General features: G+C 48.3%; 1 protein-coding gene across 1 annotated transcript; it reads left to right on the top strand.

Moving 5' to 3' along the window:
- Positions 1-8,278: 8,278 nt before the first annotated feature.
- Positions 8,279-27,345, top strand: RAB13 (RAB13, member RAS oncogene family). Its single transcript, XM_048510313.1, has 8 exons — positions 8,279-8,578; positions 13,759-13,819; positions 14,686-14,746; positions 19,393-19,470; positions 21,449-21,538; positions 22,966-23,031; positions 24,347-24,397; positions 26,587-27,345. Exons 1-8 carry the CDS (start codon positions 8,455-8,457, stop codon positions 26,656-26,658), a joined length of 603 nt encoding a protein of 200 aa, XP_048366270.1. The 5' UTR covers positions 8,279-8,454; the 3' UTR covers positions 26,659-27,345.

The following is a 27,345-nucleotide window of genomic DNA, read 5'->3' as shown; positions in this document are numbered from 1 at the left end:
TGGAGTGGGCGGGGGGAAGTGGGGTGGTGGCGTCAGGCGCTGTAATGTTACTCCTGGTGATATGGTGCTTTCACTCAGAGCGCCGCATTGAGGAGACGACTCAGTGACGTGACGTCACCGTTATTTTGATGACGTCATTGTTGATTAATGATGTCATATTCTCTCTTCTTGAACCTTCTGGAAACTTAGATTTCCCTGGAAAAGCAGTTCAGCAAGATCGATGATACACTGCCTCAGACAATGGAGGTTCTTTTTGCGTGGCTAACAATTACACCAAGGGGCAACGTTTTTTTGAGAGGGCGGGCATTATCCTTCTTTGCCCCTTCTTGAGGTAATTAATTCCTATAATGATGGATGAAATGCAGCTGACTTTGTTCTTAGCACTGCTGTCTTCACTCAACAGATAGAGATCCTGTGTCTGATCCTGCTGGACAGGTGGAACCCAACAGGTGAAGCTTGCCCTGGCATGGAGGAGCATGGATGGGGCTGCTTTGCCCACTGAATTTCATTTTAAAAACAGGTTGAGTTCCATGGCATAACTCCCCTTCCTTACTGCAAAATGTTTCTGAGGAGGCCACCAACTCCCCAGTGTCACCACACATACACACTTCTTCAAAAACCATGTTTATTATTTTATTTCTATGCCATCCTTCCTCTCACATGGTCAGGGCGGCTTCCAGCACATTAATATGTATAATCAAATCAGGGTTAAAATCAGTTTCAAATTCAAAAAGCAACTAAAATGTCATACTATAAAATACTATAAAATTATAGCATACCATGCTACAATACTATATACTATAAAATTAGAATACACTATATACTTTGAAATTCCTGAGATTTCCTGTGCTAAGTATACAAAATGTATTGTACCTATCCCAGTGGTGGCGAACCTATGGCACGGGTGCCGGAGGTGGCACTCAGAGCCCTCTCTGTGGGCACGCGCAAACAGAGTGCCCCCCCCCCATCTAGGCTGGGCTTGATTATTAGCATTAAACTTAAGACCTAGTTTTGGGGAACCAGTGTAGGTTAAGCGCTGTTAAACCCCACTGATTTTCATGCGCTAAGCAGCTGATCCTCTTACCTGGGAGTAAGCTCAGTTGCTGGCAATGGGGCTTGCTTCTGAGTAAACCCTCCTAGGGTCGTGATTCACTCGTTGGAAGAGTTACAGGTTGCTTCAAAGCAAAGCCACCAACTACCATCAAGCTTACTCCTGAGTAACGCGCCCCCCAGAGCCAACCGTTTTTTCTAAACTTAAACCTCAGTATTCAGGTTAAATTGCCGTGTTGGCATTTTGCGATAAATAAGTGGGTTTTGGGTTGCAATTTGGGCACTTGGTCTCCAAAAGGTTCGCCATCACTGACCTATCCCCTCTTTTTCATGGCATTCCAATGTTTTCTGTCTTTGTAACCCTCTCTGCCACGAAGCATGTCAAACCTTAGAGCAGGGGTGTCAAACATGTGGCCTAGGGGCTGAATCTGATAGAAGAACTGAAACTACCCAGTTCCTTAGCACAGGAAACACAGCAGAGTAATTAAAAAAAGAGTTTTAATAAAGTTGTAAATATAAAAACTCAGGCTACAAAAATATTTTTACAAAAAGAGGAAGACAAAATAGTCACGTGCTCCTAAGCACTGGCAAACAAACCAAGCTTACACAAATAAGCAAAACAAGGAGAAAATGCAGCAGCACATGCAGTGCTACAGCATAAGGACAAGATGGAGAGAAAAAGGTAGAGGAGGAGATAGGCAAGGAGCATAAAAGCTACACCCAGTGGTGGTATCCAAAAATTTTAGTAACAGGTTCCCATGGTGATGGGATTCAAACAGTGGTGTAGCGCCAATGGGGCTGCGCGGGGCACGACAGGGGCGTGGCTGGGCACTCCGGGGGCGGGGCATTCCTGGGCGGGGCTGTGGCAAGGACGCAGCCGCTGCGCCGGTCCTTGGGCGGGAAACGAATGCACGCAGGCGCAGGCTGCCACGCACGCCGGTGCACCTCCTGCTAGACTGCTTCAGTTCTTGCTGCTACTGCTGAGAGTGAGGGGCTTAATCCAAGGCAAAAAATCACGCGGGCAAAAATCACCTCATTAGTAATCCCCTCTCGGCACACACAAATAATTAGTAACCTACTCTCGGGAACCTGTGAGAACCTGCTGGATCCCACCTCTGGCTACACCATAACATGCAGCATTAAAGGCCACCCTCAATCAACCAATTAACTGCCCAGCTGTCCTGTATTAACATACCAGTACAGTAACAAAATGGTGCAACTCTCTTGCTCCTGCAATTACTTCCATAAGGGATGCCAAATATTCTAACAGAATCGAGCTCCTTGAAAGGATATATCAGGCCCGCGAGCCCACCTTGCTGCCTCTGTTCTGGCTGGGCAAGCCAAGCCTGCAGTGGAATTGCCAGTCCAGGAAGCTACCCCACCTTGCTTTGGGCTGGCCAATCTAGACAGCCACCCACCCCAGCGCCCAGTGCTGATTTGGGTTGGCGAGACTCCCGCGAGGTTGCCAGCTGAAGCAGCCACCTTCCCGTTGCACTGACCCCCCCCCCCCCCCCCCGTTGATCTGGACTGGCAAATCCGCTGCAGGTTCACCAGCTGAGATAGCGCTCCCCGCCATGCCATAGGCCAGTGATGGCGAACCTTTTTGAGACCTAGTGTCCTAATTGCAACCCAAAACCCACTTATTTATCACAAAGTGCCAACCCGGCAATTTAACCTGAATACTGAGGTTTTAGTCTAGAAAAAACGGTTGGCTCCGAGGCGTGTGTTACTCGGGAGTAAGCTTGGTGGTAGTCGGTGGCTTTGCTTTGAAGCAACCGTGCAGCTCTTCCAACGGGTGAATCACGACCCTAGGAGGGTTTACTCAGAAGCAAGCCCCATCGCCAGCAACCGAACTTACTCACCAGCTGATGCAGCCACCCCTTCCCCTGCGCTGACCATCTCCTCCAATACCATTCTGGGCTGGCGAGCCAACTGCAGGCTCACCAGCCGAGGTAGCAACCACCCCCCCCCCCCCCCCCGCTCCAAGATAGACTCCCCACCTCTAATGCAGGCTCACCAGCTGAGGCAGCCACCAGTTTCCCCAGTGCTGATCTGGACTGGCAAGCCAACTGGGGGCTCGTCAATCAAGGAAGCCCCCCCCCCCCCCGGTGCTGACCATGTCCCCCAGTGCCATTGTGAGCTGGAGAACCAGCTGCAGGCTCAACAGGCAAGGTTAGCACTCCCCCCCCCCCCACTAATCTGGGCTGCCAGTCCTGCTGGGCCTAGACCAGTGGTGGCGAACCTATGGCACGGGTGCCAAAGGTGGCACTCAGAGCCTTCTCTGTGGGCACGTGCAAACAGAGTGCCCCCCCCCCCCCACATATCTAGGCTGGCCTGGGCCGCTGGGCCCGATTATTAGCATTAAACCTAAGACCTAGTTTTGGAGAAGCAGGTAACCCTGTTAAGCACTGTTGAACCCCACTGATTTTCACGCGAAGGACTAAAGCTCGCGGATCTCTTTTTAACTGGGGAGTAAGCTCCGCGGCTGGCAAGGGGGCTTGCCTCTGAGCAAACCCTCCCAGGGTCGGGATCCACCCCCTGGAAGAGCTGCACGGTTGCGCCAAAGCAAAGCGACCGACTACCACCAAGCTAATTCCTGAGTAACGCATCACTGGAGCCAAATCCATTTTTTTTCTAAACTAAAACCTCAGTATTCAGGTTAAATTGCTGTGTTGGCACTTGCCTATAAATAAGTGGTTTTGTGGATTGGCAATTTGGGTGAACCTCGGTCTCGAAAAGGTTCACCATCACTGGGCTAGACAATCCAGACAGCGCCCCCCGCCCCCCTCCCCCCAGCATGGCCCAACCAAATCCCAAGTCATATCTGGACCCTGTGACACCCGTGCTTCAGACACTTCTTGCTGCCTAAGCAGCATTTCTTTGCCTGCTTTGACTCTTTTCTTGTCTTTGACACCTGATGGCTGGCTTGTGTTCTCTTCCTGCTCTTCAGTCCTAACGCCGCTGCAGTTGGTTGTGGTGGGTTTTCCGGGCAGCGTGGCCGTGGTCTGGTAGATCTTGTTCCGAACGTTTCGTCTGCATCTGTGGCTGGCATCTTCAGAGGTGTATCACAGAGGGAAGTCTGTTACACACTGTGTCCCTGCGGGGGTCCACTGCAGCCAGAGGTGGGATCCAGCAGGCTCTCACCGGTTCCCGAGAGTGGGTCACTAATTATTTGTGTGTGCCGAGAGGGTGTTACTAATTGGGTCTGCTTTTCCGTTAGAAATTCCATTAGGTCCCAAAATCATAAAGTCCCAGTTGCTTCTTAGTGTCTGGAAGTTAGCTTAAGGTAGAAAACGGATAATTCTCCCTGTTGGGCTACGTTTAAAACATGTCTTTAGCAAAATGGCAAAGTTCCTTGTTTAAGGAAGCATCCTTTCTTTTGATTTCTAGAAACAAAAATTCAGTATTTCGAAAGTATTAAGTATTTGACAGGCAGTCAATTAGAGGAGAAGTAGTTGTTTCTGTTGGCAGTAGACGATAGGACTTGCTATAATGAGTTTAAATTGTGGACAGAAAGATACCAGCTGAAAATTAGGAACTTTTTTTTTACAGTAAGAGTTTTTTACAGTAACAGAGACATTATTAACGCCCCGCCCCCGGAATGCACGACCACGCCCCCATCGTGCCCCGCCCAGCCCCATTGGCGCTACGCCACTGTTTGAATCCCACCACCATGGGAACCTGTTACTTAAATTTTTGGATCCCACCGCTGGCTGCAGTGTTTCCTCTATCAGAACTTTTTGCTATTTGATTGAACTGTTCTCACTGTATTTTGTAACTTGCCTCCGGTTTAATTGAATTATTTTAACCAGATTTTGTTACCTGCCTTGATCCTCAAGGAGAAAGGTGGGCCATAAATCATTCATACTTACTTACTTACTTACTTACTTACTTACTTACTTACTTACTTACTTACTTACTTACTTCTACAGTGCACTCTCTCTCCACAGAGGACTTGGGGCCGCTTAGAACATTTCAAATAACAATAAATACAAATGCAGGCACCATCCCAAAATCTCCAAGCTGGAGTTAGCAGCTCTGTTGTCACTTATACGCTGACTGAAGAGGAACAAAGCCAAAATAGTACCTCACCAGAATCCTTGTAAAGTCTAAGTTGGATAGTCAACCGTGGAGCCCTTGTCTGACTTTTAAAGAAATGTTAGCACAAAGGCCTCTAATAATCCAACCACCACCTATCTATTTTCAATTGAAATTCATTTCCTCCACTCATAATGTCTCAGAATAGAATCAAATGCAGTATTAATGTCAATCAATGCAACATTTAATTGTCAAGCAGGGCCATAGTAATAAATAAATCAAAACAAACTAATGGGTGTTGCTCTGTACTTACTTACACGGAGCCTTTTCGTGCTATGCTGTTGCCTTAGAATTGCTAACTCTGGCTTGGGAAATGCATAGAGATTTGGGGAGTGGACCATGGGAAAGCCAGGATTTGCAGAGGGTAAGGACCTCAGCAGGGCACAGTGCCTTCGAGTCCTTCCTCCAAAGCAGCCATTTTATCCAGGGGGACTGATCTTGATCACCTGGAGATCAGTTGTAATAGAATAATAGAGTTGGAAGAGACCCCAAGGGCCATCAAGTCCAATCCACCTGCCATGTGTAGAACCGCCAATGAACAGCTACAATTCTTGACAGGATGGCCATATTCAGCCTCTGCTTAAAAACCTCCAAAGAAGGAGACTGCACCATAATCCGAGGTAGTGTATTCCACTGTCAAACAGCTCTGATGGTCAGGAAGTTCTTCCTGATGTTTATGTGGAATCACTTTTCCTGCACCTTGAACCCATGACTCCTGGTCCTAGTCTCTGGAGCTGCAGAAAACAAGCTTGCTCCCTCACCAACAAAACATCCCTTCAAATATCTAAACATGGCTATCATGTCCCCCCCTAACCTGTTCTTCACCAGTAATACTGTGAGATCGCCAGGTGCCACCCAGTGTTTCCTGTTCAGCCACTCTGGAGAACTCCTTTCAGAGTTCTTGGAAATAATTGCCCTGAACCATCTGATGCTGTCTCCCAACCTGGCTATGTACCAGCTCAGTCAATGTTTATGACGGTCATAGGCCAGCAAAGGAATAGAATAGAATAGAATAGAATAGAATAGAATAGAATAGAATAGAATAGAATAGAATAGAATAGAATAGAATCTTTATTGGCCAAGTGTGATTGGACACACAAGGAATTTGTCTCCGGTGCATATGCTCTCAGGATCGATAAAATACATCCAATTTTAAAAATAAGATATTTTAAAACAATAAATGCATACATACACACAGAATACATACAAACACAAAGATGGATGGATGGATGGATGGATGGATGGATGGATGGATGGATGGATGGATGGATGGATGGATGGATGGATGGGATGGGATGGGATGGGATGGGATGGATGGATGGATGGATGGATGGATGGATGGGTCGATTACCGGTTCGGTCGGGTCGGAATTCGGTCGAATTGATTCGGTCGGTCGGGATCGGTACGGCTCGGTGGGTATCAGGAGCAGCAGTGGCGTAGTGGTTAAGAGCAGGTGCACTCTAATCTGGAGGAACTGGGTTTGATTCCCTGTTCTGCCGCCTGAGCTGTGGAGGCTTATCTGGGGTATTCAGATTAGCCTTTGCAGACCAGCTGGGTGACCTTGGGCTAGTCACAGTTCTTCGGAGCTCTCTCAGCCCCACCCACCTCACAGGGTGTCTGTTGTGGGGGAGGGGAAGGGAAAGGAGATTGTAAGTCCCTTTGAGTCTCCTTACAACAGAAAAAGGGGGGTATTAATCCAACTCTTCTTCTTCTTCTAAAAGAGTCTGCTGGAGGAAAAATGGAAACACAAGGAAAGTATAGAACCATAAAGGAAATGGGCTAAAAATACAAATATTAAAAGGAAACCAGCTTGAAAACAAAAAGGAGAGGTAGGCATAAGTGAACAATCAAACTGGCAGATAGAAGACTATCAGTCCAATCCTATGTCCAAATGGGGCTTACGGAGCCAGAATTGGGAAGCCCCAACTTGTTTGCCCATCCTGTTAGCGTAAAGTAGTGCTCGCGCTGGTGGCAAGGGCAAACTGGGAGGCGGGCAGCACTGTACAGCTCAGTGATGACCACAACTCCCTGGGAACTGCCCGTCCTCTCTTGAAATGTTGTGCCTAGCTCTCAAACCTGACCAACAGCGCAGTTGGGGGTGGGCTAGGGGGTTCCCAGGGGTGGAGCCAACCTTAGTCGGCTTCCACCCTGGCGTGGACCTTGGACTTACATTTGAGCCCTATGAAGAGGTTTCCAAGTGGCTACAGTTTTAATTGTGGTTGCTGGCTCCACCAACGACTAGGCCCCTTCCGCACATGCAGAATAATGCACTTTCAATCCTCCTTAATATTCATTAAGCCTGAGTTATAGCATGTGGCCATCACCACCTCCTGTGGCAGCATATTCCAAGGGAGGGAGAATATGCATCGTGCCATCCAATGTTCACATTTCAAGATTATAATATGTCATAGAGAAGATAGAGAGTACCAATTGGATTCACTAGCACACACCTTGGAGACATTCTAGACTGGAATACCAGGTGGCTCCTATGTCCACCTACATGCTCTCTTTAATGTAAAAAAGTTTGTGAGAAAAAACCCAGAGATAAAACATTAGCTATGGCTGCCTGTTTCCATATAGTCCGGAACGAGATCTGCCAGACCCCGGCCACACAGTCCAGAAAGCCCACCACAACCAAAGACTTTGGGGTTCCTCGCGCTTTATTTTAGGGGCTCCCCGGCTTCACAGTCGTGGGCAGCCTGCCCGTTTTTACTTGCTCCCGTGTGAATTTTAAATCCCTCTCCATTATACTCCCTCCTGCTCCCTGCCTGCCAGGACTCTCTCGGTTTGTTTATTTGCTTTTTGAACCTCCTACGTCAAAGAGTCGGGAAAAAAAGAATCAGGATCTAGTTCAGGAAAACTTTTGCGTGCGGCTGCAACAGTCCAGTTTTGCTAGGCTCTGGTTCCTTTTGGCCCCTCTGTGGCTGGCCTTCCAGAGCTCGCATCTCAACCTTTCTGTGGCTCTTGCCTGTTTCAGCTCCAGATCCCCTTCCGAATGAATGAGCACCAAGTTCCCTTTAGGGGCTGACCCAACCCTGCAGCTCCGATTCAACTCTGCGGTTAACCCCTCCCTGGCTGGGGGGAATGTTTTCTTTCCCTGTTGCCTCCCAGTGGAAGGGAGGGAGGGGTCTAGCTGGCCAGAGAGGAGGAGGAGGAAGAGGAGGAAAGGGTTGGTGTCGCGGGGAGGAGCCAGCCCTCAAACCCTCTCCACTTTTCTAACTCCGGGTTTCTTTTTTTTTCTTCTTCTTTCCCCCTTCCCAGGAAATCAGAAAAGGAGTACCCCCCACCACAGGCAAGATCAGGGACATGGCCAAATCTTACGACCACCTCTTCAAACTCCTGCTGATCGGGGACAGTGGCGTGGGCAAGACCTGCCTCATCATCCGCTTTGCTGAGGATAACTTCAGCGGCACGTACATCAGCACCATCGGTGAGTGCGGGCATCCCCGGGGAAGGCTCTTGTTGTAGGATCCGGGCAGGGGTGCCCCTCAGCCCCCTTCAGGCTTCCCAGGCGAACTTCTGAGCAGGGACTCCCTGCAGGCAATCCTTCTAGCTGGTTGATGGGCTGTGCTCACAAAGGGGGGGAATGTCTCAAGGAAGGGCTGTGGCTTGGCATTCGGAAGGTCGTAGGTTCGTTCCCCGGCATCTTCAGCTTAAAAGATCAGGCAGTAACGCTATGTGAAAGAGCTCTGTATGAGAGCCGGCGGGGTGTAGCGGTGAAGAGCAGGTGCACTCCGATCTGGAGAACCGGGTTTGATTCCCTGCTCTGCCCCTTGAGCTGTGGAGGCTTATCTGCGGACCCGGGTTAGCTTGTGCACTCCAACCCATGCCAGCTGGGTAACCTTGGGATAGTCACAGTTCTTCAAAGCTCTCTCAGCCCCACCTACCTCACAGGGTGTTGTTTGTTGTGGGAGGGGTGAGGGAAAACAGTTGTAGAGCGCCAGGAGATAAATGTCAACAACTCAGGAGCTCTCCAGATGGGATCATGTTCTCCAGTTCCCATCATCCCCTGCCAGCATCATGCTGGCAGGGGATGATGGGAACTGTAGTCCATAACATCTGGAGGGCCATGAGTTTGACACCTGTGCTTTTGAGTCTCCTTACAGGAGAGAAAGGGGGGATATAAATCCAACTCTTCTTCTTGAGACCCAAGAGACAGCCACTGACAGTGGGAGAAGAGGCTGTGGCTCACGGGTAGAGCATCTCTTTACATGCGGAAGATTTCCAGTTCAATCCCTGGCATCTCTGGGTGGGGAGGTCATGTAGTAGGAGATGGGAAAGACCTGAGATTTGGGACAAAGCTGCTGGCAGTCTTGAGTTGACAGTCCTGTCTGAGCCGGCGGACTCTAATCTGGAGAAGTGGGTTTGATTCCCCACTCCTCCACATGAGTGGCGCATTCTGATCTGGTGAACTGGATTTGTTTCCCTGCTCCTCCACATGAAGCCTGCTGGGTGATCTTGGCCCAGTCACAGTTCTCTCTGAACTCTCTCAGCCCCATCTATCTCACCAGGTGTCTGTTGTGGGGAGAGGAAGGGAAAGAAGTTTGTAGGCAGAGAAAAGCAGCATATAAATTCAAACTCCTCTTCTACTGACCTCAATGAATCAGTGTAAAGCAGCTTCATGTATGTCTTATGCACATATACCAGTGATGGCGAACCTTTTCGAGTGCCCAAATTGCAACCCAAAACCCACTTATTTATCGCAAAGCACCAACACAGCAATTTAACCTGAATACTGAGGTTTTACTTTAGAAAAAATGGTTGGCTCCAAGGCGTGCATTACTCAGGAGTAAGCTTAGTGGTAGTCGGTGGCTTTGCTTTGAAATGACTGTCCAACTCTTCCAACGGGTGAATCACGACCCTAGGAGGGTTTACTCAGAAGCAAGCCCCATTGCCAGCAACCGAGCTTACTCCAAGGTAAAGGATCATGCTTTAGTTCTTCACTTGAAAATCAGTGATTTAGGGCTTAGGTTTAATGCTAATAATTGAGCCCAGAGGCCCAGGCCAGCCTAGATGTGTGAGGAGGGGGCACTCTGTTTGCACGTGCCCACAGAGAGGGCTCTGAGTGCCACCTCTGGCACCCATGCCATAGGTTCGCCACCACTGACATATACAGAGAGGAAAGAAGTAGATTTACACAAACGCATTGACACTATTTCTTAAAATGAAAAAACTGCAAATTTTTAAAGCCATTTAGGGGTGGCCACTTAGAATACCCACCTAGAAGCTTGGAAACGTCTCCCTCTCAATACCTTCCAGAGACCCCTATTGTCTATTCCCTGGTATACTGCCTCAGTATAGTGAGGCTCTATTGTTAGTCATTAAAGGTGGGAGCCAAATGATTGCTTTGTTGGATGAGACCGTCTGAGAGCTTTCCCACAGCTCTCAGCAGTGTGCTTTCGGGATGCCCAAAAGCAGGGCATGAAGCTTACGTCTCCTTCCGCCCACATATAGCGCCCCAATTGACGCCGGTGTTCAGAAGTGCCCGGCTTCTGGTTGTGAATTTCCCTTTTTGCTATAACGGGTTGCTGCCTTTGATACCCATCATCTACCCCTGTCCAATGAGGATGTTCGACCTGAGAAAAGGAATCAGAGCTCCATCCCTGAATCCTGAGCAGAGTCTGGAAACCCAAATGTTGCAACAGGCAAGCGTCAGAAAGAGAATTATCCCATGAGAATCGTAAGAGGTATCCTAGGTGTGACATGCTTGGGTATGGGATAGGAGAGGGAGGACGTTCTGGAAAATCAGCTTGGTAATTAGCCACGGGTACGTCGTCAAGGTTGCTAAAATGGGATTAATGACTTCATAATATAACAGTAACCAAGTAAGGCCGGATCAAGATATTTTGTCACCCCACGCCTGGGGTAACGTGTCAGAATTTCAAATTTGTTTCAGTCTCAAAAAGGTTGGGAACCTGTGGTCTACAACAATGGTTACTGAAGGTATCACCTGCTTGGTGTAGTGGTGAAGAGCAGGTGCACTCTAATCTGGAGAACCGGGTTTGATTCCCTGCTCTGCCACTTGAGCTGTGGAGGCTTATCTGGTGAACCAGATTAGCTTGTGCACTCCAGCACATGCCAACTGGGTGACCTTGGGCTAGACACAGTTCTTCGGAGCTCTCTCAGCCCCACCCGCCTCACAGGGTGTTTGTTGTGCGGGGGGAAGGGAAAGGAGATTGTAAGCCCCTTTGAATCTCCTTACAGGAGAGAAAGCAGGGATATAAATCCAAACTCTTCTTCTTCTTACAGTCTTGTATCTTTTTGAAAAGAATATTTTATTGATTTTCTTAAATATAGTTTTACAACAGATAATATAGAAAGGGGGGAAATACAGTTACCCATAAACTATGTATATATATTAGCTCTAACACACACTAATATCATTTAGAGAGAATATTACATAGTTTTAAAATTTATTACCTTCTACCCTTTAGTTCAGTGATAAGTATCTAGTAAGCAGTTATTTATATTTTAATCAATGACAAATTATTATTCTTAAAATTGTTATTATTCTTACACAATCAATTCAGCCTCATATAAGAAATGTAGTTCCCATTTCTCATTAAACTTCTGTTTACAAGGTTTGTTAATTTGGCCAACAGTCTTGTATCTTGTAATCTGCTGTTTCAATTGTTTATAGTGTACCTGCCTTAGCTCGTTTGTTCTCATTATTCTCTTAATGCTGCTAATCCGATTCACCTTGTTCATCATTTGTATTATGCTGTTTAATTGCGTTGCTTAAGATCCCCTAATCTTCCTCGAATTTCAGCCCAAAGGTGGATGATAAATAAAAATGCTGAGAACAGAGGGTGAACCACAACCAGGCTTCTTCCCCCACTAAGCCCACTGCTCGGGCATCTAGGAAGAAGAAGAAGAAGAAGAAGAAGAAGAAGAAGAAGGAGGAGGAGGAGGAGGAGGAGGAGGAGGAGGAGGAGGAGGGGGAGGAGGGGGAGGAGGGGGAGCAGCAGCAGCAGCAGCTGCTGCTGCTGCTTGGGTTTATATCCCCCTTTCTCTCCTGTAAGCGGACTCAAGGTAGTTTATAAGCTCCTTTCCCTTCCTCTTCCCTCAACAGACACCTGGTGAGGCAGGTGGGGCTGAGAGAATCCCCAAAGAACTGTGACTGACCCAAGGTCACCCAGTAGGAATGTAGGAGTGCGGAAACACATCTGGTTCACTAGATAAGCCACTGCCACTCAGGTGGAGGAGTGGGGAATCAAACCTGGTCCCCCAGATTAGAATCCACCTGCTCTTAACCACTACACCACTCTGGCACCAAGACTTCTGCAGCCCATAGCTTACATGTTCCTTTGACAAGATCAAGCCAGAGGAAGATACATATTGGCCTGCAGTCATGGAACTAAACACAGCCCCGTGGCAACTCAAGAGGCGAACAAAATTCCTTGGGGCAGGAGCTTTGGCAGACCGAAGCTCCTGTTATCCTGGCACCTGATCTCAGTTAAGATGGCACCTGGTTGATTGAGAGGCATTCCTAACTCCATAAAATGCAGACAGTGACTGCATCTGGGTGACTGAGGTGTATTCCTGTCAATGTAACTGCTTTAAGATATATGTACTTTGCCTGCTAAATGTTACCACCTCGGTAATGGAACATTCTTTCCGTGATCTGTCCTTTATGGTTTCACATGCTTTGTAGATAACTAGGCTTACCCCTGACACCTGACACCTTCTACTCCCATGGGAAATGGGATGTTTCCGCTGTTCCGTGGTGGTAGGCGGCCAGGTGGCTTTATCTCTATCTGTCACTGACCTTAGTAACAATAGTGTTACCTTTCCAATCAACACTATTGATCAACAATCCAGAGCCTGCTTATTAATTTAAGGAGTGAGACCTAACACTCAGTCAAGCATCTTCTGGGAGAAATGTGGACGGGCTACTGGATTTCTAGCAACCTGGATAGCCCTGCCTATATATATAGCCTGATCTCATCAGAGCTTGGCTGCTGAGCAGACAAGAGTTGCTATGTGGCAGAAGACAACGACCTCCACTTAGAAGAAGAGTTTGGTTTTATACCCTGCCTTTCTCTCCTGTAAGGAGCCTCCTTTCCCCCAAGAACCTCCTTTACAAACACTTTCCCTTCCCCTCCCCACAACAGACACCTTGTGAAGTAGGGGAGACTGAGAGAGTCCTGAGAGAACTGGGACTAGCCCAAGGTCACCCAGCAGGCTTCATGTGGAAGAGCTGGAAACAAACCTAGTTCAACAGATAAGAGTCCACTGCTCACGTAAAGAGTGGAGAGTCGAATCTGGTTCTCCAGATTAGAGTCCACCGCTCATAACCACTACACCACGCTGGCTCGTGCCTTGAAATGGTCCTGAGGTCACTGTGGGTCTGTTGCAACTAAATGGCATACAGTAATTATTACTGGACTCCTGTCCCACTGGGAAAAGGTTGCTGGTGGCCAACAGCGGGACTCATAGCTTCTCCTCTCCTGTTTCTGCTGAGTCGCTGCATTTGTTGTGGGGGGGGGGGGGGTGAGCTTTGACTAGAGTAGTGGGTGCACGTTGGAACCTGATTAATTAAACAAGAGCAAAAGGGGTGCTCCCCTTGGCTGGCGGCAAGCAGTTTCTGACATCTCCTTTCCCACCCAGGGATTGATTTCAAAATCCGAACAGTGGAGATTGAGGGCAAGAGGATCAAACTGCAGGTTTGGTAAGTGTGTGTGTGTGTGCGTGTGCGTGCGTGCGTGCGTGTGTGTGTGTGTGTGTGTGTGAGAGAGAGAGAGAGAGAGAGAGAGAGCGAGCTTACAGTTTAACTTTTCACAGTAGGACTGAATAGAATCATAGAGTCGGAAGAGACCTCAAAGGGCCATCAAGTCCAATCCACCTGCCATGCAGGAATACACAATCAAAGCACCCCTGACAGATGGCCATTCTTTAAAAACCTCCAAAGGAGGAGACCCCACCATTCTCCGAGGCAGTGCATTCCACTGTTGAACAGCCCTTACTGTCAGGAAGTTCTTCCTAATGTTTAGGTGGAATCTCTTTTCCTTCACCTAGAACCAATCACTCCTGGTCCCAGTCTCTGGAGCAGCAGAAAACAAGCTTGCTCCCTCACCTACATGACATCCCTTCAGATATCTGGGGAATGTTCGGTTGAATTCGAGTAAACGCTGTTGTGTTTAGAACATAAGAACATAAGAACTAGCCTGCTGGATCAGACCAGAGTCCATCTAGTCCAGCATTCTGCTACTCGCAATGGCCCACCAGGTGCCTTTGGGAGCTCACATGCAGGAGGTGAAAGCAATGGCCTTCTACTGCTGCTGCTGCTCCCGATCACCTGGTCTGCTAAGGCATTTGCAATCTCAGATCAAGGAGGATCAAGATGGGTAGCCATAGATCGACTTCTCCTCCATAAATCTGTCCAAGCCCTTTTTAAAGCTATCCGGGTTAGTGGCCATCACCACCTCCTGAGGCAGCATATTTAGGTTGAGGATGTGGAGGAAAGGAGAGGTAGGATTCAACGGGAGGTCTTTTTGTGGTCTTCGTTGGGTGATTTTGGATTTCATTCTCTTGCAGGGACACGGCTGGACAGGAACGCTTCAAGACCATCACCACGGCATATTACAGGGGAGCCATGGTATGGAATCGACCGCTGCTTCCCCTGTCCCCTGGGCAAGGGTCTTTCCAGGGAGGGGAGGGATCTCCTTTCCACAGTGAAGATCCTTCACAAAGCCCCTAAAAGCTCAGGATGTAAGAACAGCCTGTCTGTTGGACCACCGCCAGGGTCCATCTGGTCCAGCATCGGGCTTCCCACTGGACTAGCCACACACTTCCCAGAAGGCCAAGAAACAAAGGCCCCTTCCGCACACGCAAAATAATGCGTTTTCAAACCACTTCCACAACTGTTTCCAAGTGGATTTTGCTATTCCGCACAGCTTCAAAGAGCACTGAAAGCAGTTTGAAAGTGCATTATTCTGCATGTGCGGAATGAGCCAAAGCTGAAGGCTGTAGCTCCCTTTCACTTTGTGCCTCCCAACAAACGGCATTTGTAGATCAACCACACTTTTTTAGGCCCCTTCCGACGTGCAGAATCATCCGCTTTCGATCCACTTTCAGTGCGCTTTGCAGCTAATTTTTACTGTGTGGAATAGCAAAATCAACTTGCCAACAATTGAGAAAGTGGATTGGAAGTGCGTTTTTCTGCACGTGCGGAAGGGGCCTTAGTCAGCACGGCTGCTGACTGTCAACAGACATCTCTTTCTCCATGGATCATAAGAACATAAGAACAAGCCAGCTGGATCAGACCAGAGTCCATCTAGTCCAGCTCTCTGCTACTCGCAGTGGCCCACCAGGTGCCTTTGGGAGCTCACCTGCAGGAGGTGAAAGCAATGGCCTTCTGCTGCTGCTGCTGCTGCTCCTGAGCACCTGGTCTGCTAAGGCATTTAAGAACATAAGAACATAAGAACTAGCCTGCTGGATCAGACCAGAGTCCATCTAGTCTAGCTCTCTGCTACTCGCAGTGGCCCACCAGGTGGTTTTGGGAGCTCACCTGCAGGATGTGAAAGCAGTGGCCTGCTGCTGCTGCTGCTGCTGCTGCTCCCGAGCGCCTGGTTTGCTAAGGCATTTGCAATCTGAGATCAAGGAGGATCAAGATTGGTAGCCAGAGATCAACTTCTCCTCCATAAATCTGTCCAAGCCCCTTTTAAAGCTATCCAGGTTAGTGGCCATCACCACCTCCTGTGGCAGCATATTCCAAACACCAATCCCACGTTGCATGAAGAAGTGTTTCCTTTTATTAGTCCTAATTCTTCCCCCCAGCATTTTCAATGAATGCCCCCTGGTTCTAGTATTGTGAGAAAGAGAGAGAACAATTTCTCTCTGTCAACATTTTCTACCCCATGCATAATTTTATAGACTTCAATCATATCCCCCCTCGGACGTCCCCTCTCCAAACTAAAGAGTTCCAAACGCTGTAGCCTCTCCTCGTAAGGAAGGTGCTCCAGCCTGGCCAGCTCCAAATTGGGAAACATCTAGAGATCTTGGGGGTGGAAACGGAGGAGGGTAGGGGCTGGGGTGGGGTGTCTGGTCTCGAATCTTGAAGCAATCAACGGACTCTGAATCGTTGATCAGCAGCGTTTGTGAATAGGCATCAAAGCACCCACCTTCTCAAAGCCGGTACTGGCATACCTGGCTTTTGCTACCCTCTTTATTCTAATGTTCGTCCCTGCTCCCATTTTCCCACAAAATGTGAGAAAGAGCTAGTTTAAAGCTAAGGTTCCCCAAGGTCGGCGATTAGATAGAGATAGAGCCACCTGGCATCCGACTCCCACAGGACAACGGAAACATCCCGTTTCCCATGAGACCAGAAGTGTCAGGGGAAAGCCTAGTTATCTACTCAGAATGTGAAGCCATAAATCAAAGATCAAGGAAAGAATGTCCCAGAACAGCAATGGTAACACATAGCAGGCTGGTTACATGTATCTTGTAGCAATTACACAGAGCAAGGAGTGCATCTCAATCAACTAGATACAGTTTCCCTGACGGGGGGGACTTCAGTGGGGTACGATGCCATAGAGCAGTGGTGGCGAACCTATGGCACGGGTGCATCCGCACATGTTTGTCATGTGGGGAGCAGAAAATCACCCCCCCACACACACATCTAGGCTGGCCTGGGCACGACGTGCGCGCACCATGGTGCACGACGTGCGACTAAGCACGACGTGCACGCACCATGATGAGCAGGGAGGACTCGGCTGGCGGGCCTGGTGCCTGTGCTCCGGGTGGCTGCAGCCCGGGGGGGGGGGGGCGGCACAGAGGAGGCAGAGATGCTAGAGAGGCAGAGAGCGGTGCACATGGGACTTGCTGGAGGCTAGAGCAGGCTGGCCCCTGCTTGAGCAGGTGGGGTGGAGGAAGAGGGAGCCAACAGGGTTTTTTAAATCTAAAACCTCAGCATTCAGGTTAAATTGCTGGGTTGGCACTTTGCAATAAATAAGTGGGGTTTGGGTTGCAGTTTGGGCACTCGGTCTCAAAAAGGTTCGCCATCACTGCCGTAGAGTCCACTTTCCAGTGGCCATTATTTCCACGTGATCTCTGTCGCCTGGAGATCAGTTGTCAAAGTGGGAGATCTCCAGTTACTGCCAGGGGGCTGGCAACCCTAGCAGGTCTCTCGCACACCTTGTGGCAGCAGCTTCAAATAATTTTGTTATGTTTTCGATGTCGGTAAGAGCCAGTGTGGCGTAGTGGTTCAGAGTTGTCGACTCTAATCTGGAAAACTGGGTTCGATTCCCCACTCCTCCACATGAAGCCTGCTGGGTGACCTTGGGCCAGTCCCAGTTCTCTCTGAACTCTCTCAGCCCCACCTGCCTCACAAGGTGTCTGTTGTGGGGAGAGGAAGGGAAGAGATTGCAAGCCCCGTTGAGTCTCCTTACAGGAGAGAAAGGTGGGGTATAAATTCAATCTTTTCTTCTTCCTTCCTCTGCCCTCAATCTGGTTTTCTCAATTGTGTTGCTTAATCTTGACTCGTAGAAGAAATTCCTTCCACCTGCTTTCTGCATGTTCCTCATAGTTCCTTAAATCTTTATTATCCATCTATACATTTTATCCTATCCTTCCTGCAAAGAGCAAGCCAGAGAGAGAGAGAGAGAGAGAGGGAGAGAGAGAGAGAGAGAGAGAGAGAGAGAGAGAGATCACCCAGGGAACTCCATGATAGAGTGCAAATTCGAATCTGTTGATCAATCCCATGTGGACAGCTGTATTAGCCTGCAGCAGCAAACTGAAATGAGATTCCAGTGGCACCCTAAAGACAACCAAATTTATTCCAAGCTTCCGTGAGTCGCTGCCTTTCTGATGATGCCAGCTCTTCCGTATCTGATGAAGTGAACTGTGGCTTGCCCTGACTTCCGCTGGAATACATTTCGACGGCGTGAACTTTGACTCATGGAAGCTTATCCCCTAGGCTCCAATGTTGTTCTCCTACCAGAGACTAATACGGCTACCCTCCTGGAATCAATTCTGTTAGTCTTGCATTTGCTTCTGGACTTCCTCATTTTGCAGTCCCGGCCAGCCACGTCTTCATTTGTTTGTTTGATTTCTATGCTGCTTCCCATGTCATGATCAGCTCCATGTGACTAACACCCATAATGTACATCGCAATAAAATGCATCACTGCTCAAAATGGAACGATAAAAGAACATAGGAATGAACTGTAAAACTGGGCACTTTAAAAGACAGATTCCACAAGGGGAACAGTTAAATAAAATATCTCCCCTTACCCTGAGACAGTAAATGTGATCAATAACAAGGGGAAGAAGAAAATCCTCTGAAGATGCCAGCCACAGATGCAGGCAAAAGGTCAGGAGAAAATGCTACTGGAACACGGCCATACAACCTGAAAACCCCACAACACTCCAAGAAGAAGAAGAGTTTGGATTTATACCCCACCTTTCCCTCCTGTAAGGAGACTGAAGGTGGCTTACAAGCTCCTTTCCCTTCCTCTCCCCACAACAGACACCTTGTGAGGCAAGTGGGGCTGAGAGAGTCCTGAGAGAACTGGGACTGGCCCAAGGTCACCCAGCAGGAACGTAGGAGTGCGGAAACACATCTGGTTCACCAGATAAGCCTCTGCCACTCAGGTGGAGGAGCGCGGAATCAAACTCGGTTCTCCAGATTAGAATCTACCTGCTCTTAACCACTACACCACGCTGGCTCTCAAGGGGATCTGTAAGTTGATAAGTTGGGGGGAAACGTTGCTGTCTTCAACCAAAGGCCTGGGAGAACAGCTTTGGTTGAGGACCCCGCCCACCCCAAGCAGCTCCCCCCAAATCTCCACGTATTTATTCATTTATTTATTCACATTTTTATCCCACCCTAATCCCAAAGGGCTCAGGGCAGGTTACAACAGTTAAAAAACAATAAAACAAACAATACAACATTAAACATTAAAACCATAAAAACGCCTGCCACATTGTAAAACAGTAAAATAAATAGCTGAAAAAAAAATAGATGGAAAAATGTCTGACCGACTCACCCCTGTTCTCCCCCTTCCAAACCCAGAGATGGCAAACCCATGGCATGCCATCGATTCTAGGTTTCTGCTCTCTTCTGGGTTTGCACTGATGAAGTCCAGGCTGCCCCTCGAAAGGAAAGTCTCAAGAGGTTGTGGGGTTTGGGGGGGGGGGTTCAAGTGGGAATCTGGGTGGATAGTATCTGGGGAGGAAGGAACAGGTCTGTTCCTTGCAGTGGGATCCCCCCTCCCCCACTTCATAATTCCTGTTTCCTTCTTAGGGGATTATCCTCGTGTACGACATTACGGACGACAAATCCTTCGAGAACATCCAGAACTGGATGAAGAGCATCAAAGAGGTAAGTGGGCAAAGGAACAAATTGTTGTGGGGGAAGAGTTAAAACATGCATGAAAGGGGGGGTTGGAAGAAGACGGTTTAGGGCAGGGATCCTCAGCGGGGTGCCGTGGGAGCCCTGACATGTGTTGAAACGTTTCCTGGTCTTTGCCAAGGGTTTTTAGAACATGGGCATGGCCTATTGGGACCTTTGCCCATGTTAGGTCTCGGACCTTGAATCAATAAACTCACTCGGTGGTGCTGATCAGCAGGGTTGATTGGCAGGCAACGAAGCACCCAGCTTGTTAAAGCCAGTTCTGCCAAACCTGGCTATTTCTATCCCCTTTATACAGAATTAATCCCCCCCTTTCCCAAATAATGTGAGAAAGAGTTATTTCGGAGTTTAGGTGCCCCAAGTTCGGCGACAGATACAGATAAAGCCACCTGGCCTCCTGCCCCCACAGGACAATGGAAACATCCCGTTTCCCATGGGACCAGAAGTGTCAGGGGTAAGCTTAGTTATCTACTCAGCATGTGAAGCCATAAAGTAAAGATCAAGGAAAGACTGTCCCATTACAGCAGTGGTAACATATAGCAGGCTGGTTAGATATATCTTGTAGCAATGACATTGAGGTAAGAATGCATCAACTAGATACAATCACGGCCAATATATTTTGTAACAACTAGGAATGCATCTCAATCAACTAGGTGCAATCCCTGAGAGTTCAGCAGGGCTTTTGATTGGCCATTGGAGATCTGACGGGCTGGGCAGAAATTTGAGAAAATTGTTCATTTTAAAAAGCCTACTGTTGCCATACATTTTGAAGATTTCCTACCAGAGTTGTGCATAAATTTAACTCTCTGTGGTTGGCTCTGCCTCCCGGGGCAATCATTTTGTATCTGCGCCCTGCACCTTGTGTGAAAATTTCAAAAGTGTCCACAAGCACAAAAAGGTTGGGGACCCCTGGTTTCGGGGGAAGAAGCTGGTTGTGGCGTAGGAGGTTAAGAGCTCGTGTATCTAATCCGGAGGAAGCGGGTTTGATTCCCAGCTCTGCCGCCTGAGCTGTGGAGGCTTATCTGGGGAATTCAGGTTAGCCTGTACACTCCCACACACGCCAGCTGGGTGACCTTGGGCTAGTCACAGCTTTTCGGAGCTCTCTCAGCCCCACCTACCTCACAGGGTGTTTGTTGTGAGGAGGGGAAGGGCAAGGAGATTGTAAGCCCCTTTGAGTCTCCTGCAGGAGAGAAAGGGGGGATATAAATCCAAACTCCTCCTCCTCCTCCTCCTCCTCCTCCTCCTCCTCCTCCTCCTCCTCCTTCTTCTTCTTCTTCTAACCACTGGGTAAGATCTTGAAATCTGCTCTGCTAATAGCAACTCCCTCTGACCCAAGGTCAAGCCTTTTGCGCTGAAGGAAAGATCCTTGTGCTGGGGCAAAGAGTAACCATGTGTGGATCCGTGGGACAGAGGCGTATCTAGGGAAAATGTAACTGTGCAAAAATCTGAGTTTTCCATACACATCCCGGATGGGCGGCCGCCCTCCCCCACCACAACCACATTTTTTTTGCACCAGGTCTTGAAGTCAGTGTATAGGCCTGGGGGGATGGAGGAGGGGTGTGGGGGCCGATTTTCGGGGGGGGGAGCACATGACTAAATGGCTGCAGCCCAGAGACATTTGACCCCATATGTCCCCCTGGGTGGTACGCCCCTGCTGTGGGATCCACCCCGGTTACCTCCCACCCACTGATACCCGTGCCCTCCCTCTTCCTGACCTGATGTGAACTCAAGAAAATGTATTTGTTTTGCTGCAGGAGGTCTGGGGGAGGGGGAGGGGGAGAAAAGGGGCTTCAGGGTCTCCTGCCGCCATAAAGTTTCCGTAAAGCTACCAGCAGGATCGCTCCTGCCCCCCTTCAGTACATGCCCCAAGCAAAGGGAAGAACGGTCCTGCGGCTACCCCGCCTGGATGGGGACTTCCTTTCCAATATGTCGCCTGCCTCTTCCACAGAACGCTTCCGCCGGCGTCGAGCGGCTTCTGCTGGGGAACAAATGTGACATGGAAACGAAGCGCAAAGTGCCCCGAGAACGAGCCGAAAAGGTATCGAAATGCAGTCAAAAGAGGACATTGGGATGGGAGAACAGGGCATTTTGGGGAGGGGGTGTAAATGTTAAATTCACACACATGCATCTGCCTCAGCAGTGGCGTAGGAGGTTAAGAGCTCATGTATCTAATCTGGAGGAACCGGGTTTGATTCCCAGCTCTGCCGCCTGAGCTGTGGAGGCTTATCTGGGGAATTCAGATTAGCCTGTGCACTCCCACACACGCCAGCTGGGTGACCTTGGGCTAGTCACAGCTTCTCGGAGCTCTCTCAGCCCCACCCACCTCACAGGGTGTTTGTTGTGGGGGGGGGAAGGGCAAGGAGATTGTCAGCCCCTTTGAGTCTCCTGCAGGAGAGAAAGCGGGGGATATAAATCCAAACTCTTCTTCTTCTGCTGGTCCGTCAGAATTGCCTACTCAGGTTGGAAGCTGCTCTCCAGCACCTCAGGCTGAGGTGTTCCTTATTACCTGCTACCTGGTCCTTTTAAGTGGAGATGCCGGGGATTGAACCTGGGACCTTCAGGATGCCAAGAGGATGCTCTATCACTGAGCCATGGCCACTACTTTTAAAAACACATAATGACCTGGACTATTGCTCCATTGAGTTCCGGATCACTTTCAAAGCGTTGGTATTAACCTGTAATAAGGCCTTAAGCGACGCTGGACCTGCATAACTCTGAGACCGCATCTCCCCGTATTGCCCTAAAAGACGCCTCTGTTCATAGGAGGGGAACCTTTTAACGTTCCGAAAGATATCCGGCTGGCTTCAACAAGAGCCAGGGCCTTTACGGCACTGGCCCCAGCTTGGTGGAACAAGCTGCCAAATGACATCATTGTCTGTCTCAGTTCTGCAGGGCCTGCAAAACGTGGCTGTTCCCCCAGGTCTATTCCATCTAGCCAGCCAGAGTGAATTAAGAGCTGTTATCTTCTTTTGGTCTCTGGAGGGGTGGGGTGTAGAGGGGGAATTTTTATCCCCATCTGCTTTTAGCAGCCATCCTAGTATTGGTTTTAGTATTGATATATATGTGTCTGTGTGTGTGTATTGTTGTCATATATTGTTATTGTTTTAAAGTTTATTGTTGTAATTTGGGGAAACTGTTGTGACCTGCCCTGAGCACTGCAGGGATAGGGCAGGATAGAAATCGATCGATCGAACGAACGAACAAACAACCAAACAAACAATCAAACAAACAAACAAAGCCAATCTTGTCTACTCCAAGGTCTTTCCCATCACCTCTGGCTTGATACTTTTAACTAGAGATGCCGGGAATTGAACTTTCTGCGTGTAAAGCTGCTTTCCTTATCGAAACAACAGTGGTAGTGTGGACGTTCCTTCTTAATTCTTGGGTTCCAGGATGTGGGTTTAGTTTTGCCAAGGGCTGGAGGGACTTTGGCTCTGATTTCCCCCCCCCCTTTGTTCCCAACAGCTGTGCAAGGAGCACAGGATCCGGTTCTTTGAGACGAGTGCCAAGTCCAGCTTGAACGTGGAAGAGGTGGGTCACAAGCATGTGCGAATGGCCAGGTGTGCAAGGGGGAGATCCTCCCAAAAAGAATCATGACCTTTTCTTGACATCGGTGGCTGGTCCTCTGGATTTAGGGAGTTCCCATACCTGGGAAATTATGGAATTATTTGAGAATCAGCATGGTGTAGTGCCGTGATGGCGAACCTGTGGCACTCCAGATGTTCATGGACTACAATTGGCCATGCTGGCAGGGGCTGGTGGGAATTGTAGTCCATGAACATCTGGAGTGCCATAGGTTTGCCACCACTGGTGTAGTGGTTAAGAGTGGCGGACTCTAATCTGGAGAACCAGGTTCGATTTCCCCGCTCCTCCCCATGAGTGGCAGAGGCATATCTGGTGAACCAGATGTGTTCCAGCACTCCTACATTCCTGCTGGGTGACCTTGAGCTGGTCACAGTTCTTGCAAACTTTCCAAAAATATTTTGTTTATTTTTAAATTTTATTATTTTACAATGAAAGATACACAAGTAAAGCTCAACCTTGTATTTCGTAACATGTCTTGTAACCAAATTTGTTGCATTAATACAAAACAAACCCTTCATCTAAAAAAAAACAAAAAAGGGGAAAGAAAGAAAGAAAGAAAGAAAGGAAAAGAAAGAAAGAAAGAAAGAAAGAAAGAAAGAAAGAAAGAAAGAAAGAGAAAGAAAGAAAAGAGATACAAATTACTTCCAGTTAAAGAAATTTCTTTTAACTTGGATATCAAGTATCACATTAAATCCCATTTTGGTTAACCTAGTTATATTTTAGCACTGAAGGTATATTAGCATATTTTTGTTTTCAGTCTTTGACTTAAGATATTCATTAAGTGGTTGCCAAGTCTTGATAGTAGTCTACAAGCCTTTCTTTTTTTTAATGTATTTGATAATTTATCCATAGATGCAAATTCAGTGAGAAGTAGAATCCAGTCCTTTATCAGAGGGGCATTTGTCATCTTCCAAAAGTACATGGCTTACCAGCATTGAGAAGAGGATGCTGGGTCTGATCCTGCAAGGCAATAAATTATGGGATGGAAACATTATTTCGCCTCTTGGGGATCACTCCACAGCGAGGCACAGGGGAAAGAACATTGACTTTGTGAGATTTTAGAGGTGCGTTCTTGTGACAGGCCAAGAGCCCAGAGGCAAGTTATGTTCTGTGCACCTGTACTGATTGGGAAAGATTATGGCCTACCTTGCAAGGATGTTGTGGGGAAAATCAGATCATCAATCACTTTGCTGAGAAATAAATGCATCAGAATCGTTCGCTGTATTCTACCATCATTCTTCTTCTCCCTGCTTTTTCTCAGGCCTTCAACACTCTGGCCCGGGACATCCTTCTGAAATCAAGCAAGAAAGTGGTGAGCAGCAACTGATCAAAAAGGATTGTCACGGGGAGGCCCAACTCAGCCAAGCCAGTTAGCGGGGGTGGTGCTGGTAGTGACAGGGTGGGGAAGGCAAGGAAGACATACATTCTGAGATTTGACCCTTCCCCTGGTAGGGAAGGTGAACCCCTCATCCTGAAACTCAGCAGCAGAATTCAGAATCAGAAAGGAAAATCTCAGGCCCCTTCCGCACATGCAGAATAATGCACTTTCAATCCATTCTCACAATTGTTTGCTATTCTGCACAGTAAAATCCAGTTGCAAAGTGCATTGAAAGTGGATTGAAAGTGCATTATTCTGCATGTGTGGAAGGGGCCTCAGAATTATGGACCGATCCTCATGCCTGTTTATACAGCAGTGGGTCTTACTCCCAGGTGCTCAGCACTGTTTCAGAGGATAGCAATGTCAGTTTGCAGTAGCGTAACTAGATTCCAGTCCAGTAATACCTAAGAAACCAACAACATTGTCAGGGTATGAGCTTTCAAGAGTCAAAACTCCCTTTGTCAAGTTAAATGATCTGCAAATCTCTGGATCCTCCTTCCTTCCTTCCTTCCTTCCTTCCTTCCTTCCTTCCTTCCTTCCTTCCTTCCTTCCTTCCTTCCTTCCTTCCTTCCTTCCTTCCTTCCTTCCTTCCTTCCTTCCTTCCTTCCTTCCTCTACTACACTTTTAATAATGTATAATTGGAAACCAGAGATTCCAGTGGCAAATAATCTGGTCTGGCCACAAGGAGATGAGTCCCACAAGTGACCACTATCCCAGTGGATCACAGATTCATCTTGGTCCCCATTTCAGTGGCAAACGTCCAGACAGTTCATAGAAACACTACGTTGTTTCTTCCACAAAACCTTTGTGGTATCAGGGATTTCTTTTCTGTAGATAAGTTCAGAGGTTGGTGTATGACAGACGTTCTGCAAAATATAGTATTGGTTTCACCTGGGCAGGAAGTAGGGTCGCCAGATTCCCCCTGCCCACCAGTGGGGGATGGTTGCCAACTCCAGGTTTGCAAACTCCTGGAGATTTGGGGATGGAGGAGGGGGCAGGGGCTTCAGTAGGCCATAGTCCCATTTAGAGTCTACCCTCCAAAGCATCTTTTTTTCTTCAGTGGAACTGCTCTCTTTAGTCTGGAGATTAGCTGTAATTCTGGGGGAGGGGTTCTCCAGGTGCCACCTGGAGACTGGCATCCCTAGCAGGGAAACCTCTGAGCCCCCAACTGAGCAGTTTTTGTCTGGAGCCATGATGTATTTTCTCAAAAGACAGACTCAGTCACCTCAACTGATGGCTTAAGGTGCAGGAAAAGAGATTCCACCTAAACATTAGTCAGGGCCGTTCGACAGTGGAATTCACTGCCTCGGAGAGTGGTGGAGTCTCCTTCTTTGTAGGTTTTTCAAGAGAGGCTGGATGGCCATCTGTCGGCAGTGCTTTGATTGTGTGTTCCTGCATGATAGCGGGTTAGAACATAAGAACATAAGAACTAGCCTGCTGGATCAGATCAGAGTCCATCTAGTCCAGCTCTCTGCTACTCGCAGTGGCCCACCAGGTGCCTTTGGGAGCTCACGTGCAGGATGTGAGAGCAATGGCCTTCTGCTGCTGCTGCTCCTGAGCACCTGGACTGTTAAGGCATTTGCAATCTGAGATCAAGGAGGATCAAGATTGGTAGCCATAGATCGACTTCTCCTCCATAAATCTGTCCAAGGCCCTTTTAAAGCTATCCAGGTTAGTGGCCATCACCACCTCCTGTGGCAGCATATTCCAAACACCAATCACACACTGCATGAAGAAGTGTTTCCTTTTATTAGTCCTAATTCTTCCCCCCAGCATTTTCAATGAATGCCCCCTGGTTCTAGTATTGTGAGAAAGGGAGAAAAATTTCTCTGTGTCAACATTTTCTACCCCATGCATAATTTTATAGACTTCAATCATATCCCCCCTCAGCCGTCTCCTCTCCAAACTAAAGAGTCCCAAACGCTGCAGCCTCTCCTCATAGGGAAGGTGCTCCAGTCCCTCAACCATCCTCGTTGCCCTTCTCTGCACTTTTCCTATCTCTTCGATATCCTTTTTGACTGGATGATCCTTGAGGTCTCTTCCAACTCTATGATTCTATGATCCCAGCTGCTTCCCTTCTGCTGCTTGTATCTCACTCCAATTTCTTTCCCTTCCTGTTTCAGGGTCAGAGCAACAAAGGGCCCGTGGACCTGAAAGGGTCGCAGAAAAGCAGCAGCAAGTGTTCCTTGGAGTGACAGGCCGCTCGCCAGCACCTGGGGCCTTGGCGTCAGGGACCCGTGCGCCAGTTCTTCCCGTCCACGCCAAATGCCTCCAGGTTCTCCCCGGGCCAATATGGGAGGCCTGTTTTTGCTTGATAAAACCTCAGAACTTGAAAGCCAGTGTAGGGCTGGATCCCGGACACTGGCAGCAGGCAGGGCTCAGAGTTTGGGAAGCCGTCCCCACAATCCCCTTCTGATTTCTCAATATTCCTGCAAGTGAATATTGAGGGGACTGAGCAAACTAGGGTGGAAATTGAATTTAAAAGTGGGGAGATCAGCCAGAGAGAATAGGGTCACAACATAGTGGGCTACAAGTGAATCCCCAGAACTTCAGGGGCGTCATAGGAAGTTACCTTTTCCGTCCTGTGAGCCAGCCCGCTTATCCGCCGGCCTCTTAGCAGGATGCCTTCACGCTACAATACTGTTGGGAGAATTTATTCACACTACAGTGAGACTGTGGTTATACAGTTCGTAAGAAAGACTCCGACCCACTTCACAATCTTTCAGGGAAGAGGAGCCAACTGCTTCCCCCTAGAAGGTCTCACCAATATGTCTACACGAAATCCTCAGATACGTACGTTTGAAACCTCAAAGAATATAACTGCGGATGTGTCTCTCGCTTTCCTTTTGTAATTCTTTGACAGTATTAAATGATTGCAGTAA

This window comes from Sphaerodactylus townsendi, linkage group LG01 (assembly GCF_021028975.2).
Source record: "Sphaerodactylus townsendi isolate TG3544 linkage group LG01, MPM_Stown_v2.3, whole genome shotgun sequence".
NCBI lineage: Eukaryota > Metazoa > Chordata > Lepidosauria > Squamata > Sphaerodactylidae > Sphaerodactylus > Sphaerodactylus townsendi.
Note: the sequence above shows the minus strand (reverse complement) of the source record. Positions and strands in the feature narration are given on the sequence as shown.